At 38.2% G+C, this 2,644-nt stretch overlaps 1 protein-coding gene across 1 annotated transcript; it reads right to left on the bottom strand.

Moving 5' to 3' along the window:
* Positions 1-1,776: 1,776 nt before the first annotated feature.
* LOC110036580 (germin-like protein 8-14) lies at positions 1,777-2,632 on the bottom strand. Its single transcript, XM_020741057.1, has 2 exons — positions 2,180-2,632; positions 1,777-2,014 (listed from the first exon to the last, which is right to left on the bottom strand). Exons 1-2 carry the CDS (start codon positions 2,621-2,623, stop codon positions 1,832-1,834), a joined length of 627 nt encoding a protein of 208 aa, XP_020596716.1. The 5' UTR covers positions 2,624-2,632; the 3' UTR covers positions 1,777-1,831.
* Between the last annotated feature and the right edge of the window lie 12 nt (positions 2,633-2,644).

The following is a 2,644-nucleotide window of genomic DNA, read 5'->3' as shown; positions in this document are numbered from 1 at the left end:
TACAACCGCCACTATTCTGGTTCACCATCACTGTCTCCTAGCCACCACCGCCATTGCGCCAAATCATCTTCGTCAGACCACCATCGTTTGACCGACACCACCACTATCACTGGATCACCACTACTCAGGCACTGCAACCGTCACATTACACTGCCATTTTCAAATTGCCATCATCAAATCACAGTCGCTTGGACATCACTACTAATGTTGATGGATCATTGTTGCCTAATGTCCACCACCATCAGTGACAACTTTTCAAGATCACCATAACACATCTCCTATCATTAGTTTTCCATTAGTTGCAGTCGTGTCATTGTCACTTCCCAAAAATTTTCTAACGCCCATCTAATGAAAGTCAAGTTAAATTCTTCCACTATCGTAATACCCTTTTATATTTTTCTAGGGCAGGCAAAACCTTGTAACATACATATGAATACTAGATTAATTTTAATTGGGTTAGATCTAGTGAAATTTTTTCCTTTCTGGTTTTTTAGCATAAAGACCTCTAGTGCCCTATTATAAGCTCTTCTTTTATCATTGTGTGTGTTGGATTATTGTATAATACTATAACATAAATATATCACTCAATCGTGGTGAATTCTACGATACACAACATAGATATAATTAAATAAGCTTTAATTAGTCATATTTTATTTAAATAATATGTTATTAGTTGAATTCAAGTTGGTTGTTTGAAGTAGAGGAATGCTTCGAGCCTATTGTGTGATAGAAAATTACTTCTTAGACTGAAAGAAAAAAAAATATAAGAAGGTGGTGAGACCTTCAAGGCTCTAAGGCGTTGAATGTTGGCCTTTAAAAGAGAAGCATAAAACTAAGTTAAGTGTTGCCGCGATGATAATGATTAGGTAGATGAGTGACTTTAACTTAAAGATAAAATGTGAAATGAATATTTCCGTGATAGGGTTGGTGTAGCTCCAGTGGCGGACAAAAAAAAGAGAGATTCATCTTATATGATTTGCTCACATTAAACGTTGACCATCTGATGATCAGATTAGGAGTGTAGATGTTTTAACTTCGACTTGTGTTAAGAAAGGCATAGGTAAACCTAGAAAGAATTGGATATATTGTATAAAAATGATTATAATATGTTATAATTAAATGAAAATTGACATCACAATGGACAAAAATGATTCATGTAGTCGGACCCACTTAGTGGGATAAGGGTTTGTTGTTGTTATTGTTGTTTTTGTTGTTGTTGTTGTTGTTATATAAGTACATAGTATTTAATGAGTTAATTTTTGACCTATAAACAAATTTCTTTATAAACATTAATAAATGACGTGGACTGTGTTCAAATTTGATTCATGAGCTTTCAAGTTAAAAATATATATCTAAATTTATTTGTTTACTAAATTGAACAAACCACATCGAATATTAATCTAATCTACTTCGAATTATTTATCAAGTGCATTATTCATTTAAAACCCTAATTATAAAATAGTGATGAATGTGTTGCTTTTTGCCTAAAAAAGTATCACTTTCGTAAATAACATGTCTTTCAAAGTTGAAACATGATTGCTCACGAGCAATTCTCAGAGAAAATAAAAAAGCTTCAACATAAATATATATATTCCATCAACATAATTCTCAGAGAAAATAAAAAAGCTTCAACATAAATTTATATATTTTTTCCATCAACACTTTATTCTTTTTATTTCAGTAAAATGGATCATCTCTTAATGCCGAGAAATGTCAAACATAAACCAGCTTATTACACAAAACATAGAGAAGTTATTACGTGAACTGAACTCAGCATCAAACAGCTCATTATTCAAGATCAACTCCACAGTTCCGGCTAGCGTACTAGCCCTCATCCACTCCCCCCAAACACCCTCTTCAGCTTCCTCACCTCCCCATCATCGAGTAAAGTCACCTTCTCCACTAACTTCGACGGCAAAGAGTTCCCAAAAATCGAACGGCTCGTAAACTGCAGTCCCGGGTTCGAACTACTAAATGCAGAAATTCCCAGCGCCGGCTCGTGGCCCGCCTCTACCTGCATATCAAAATATACGTACGTACCTAATTAGTTCAGTTTTGTGACGGTTTATGTGATAAGTTACTTCCGACAATATAATAATAGGAGATATTCCTTTTTAACAGTAAATTATGACTGACGCATTTCACCAAAGCAAATAATAACCAACTGTTTTATGACGACCTGGAAGTGAAGTAGGCCTTGAGGAAACACAATCACATCTCCCTTAAATAGGCTCTTAGAGTAGACAGTATTGGAGGAGATGAAGCCAGCAATCACGGTGCCCCGTGTGACTATGTAGATCTCGCTGGCGTCGGGGTGAGAGTGGAGAGGGACGGCGCCGTCTTTAGCGATGTCGATGCGGGCGATGGAGATGCCGAGGCCGTTGAGACCGGGAATCTGGGAGGAGGAGCCGGGGTTCACTGCGAAATGGAACAAGGGATCGGTAAGATTTCCGGGGAAACGGAGGCCGGAGTAGACGAAGTCGTTGGCGGTGACGGTGGATAGTTTCTTGCAGGAGTAGCCTGCGGGAGTGGTGGGACGGGAGAGATCGGCGACGCAGAAATCGTCGGCGGAGGAGGGGGAGAGGAGGGAGAGGAGGACGACGAGGAGAAGGGTTGGGATCATGATTCGTTGATTTCTCTTGTT

The sequence above is a fragment of the Phalaenopsis equestris genome, unplaced genomic scaffold, assembly GCF_001263595.1.
Source record: "Phalaenopsis equestris unplaced genomic scaffold, ASM126359v1 Scaffold208831, whole genome shotgun sequence".
In the NCBI taxonomy this organism is placed as follows: domain Eukaryota; kingdom Viridiplantae; phylum Streptophyta; class Magnoliopsida; order Asparagales; family Orchidaceae; genus Phalaenopsis; species Phalaenopsis equestris.
Note: the sequence above shows the minus strand (reverse complement) of the source record. Positions and strands in the feature narration are given on the sequence as shown.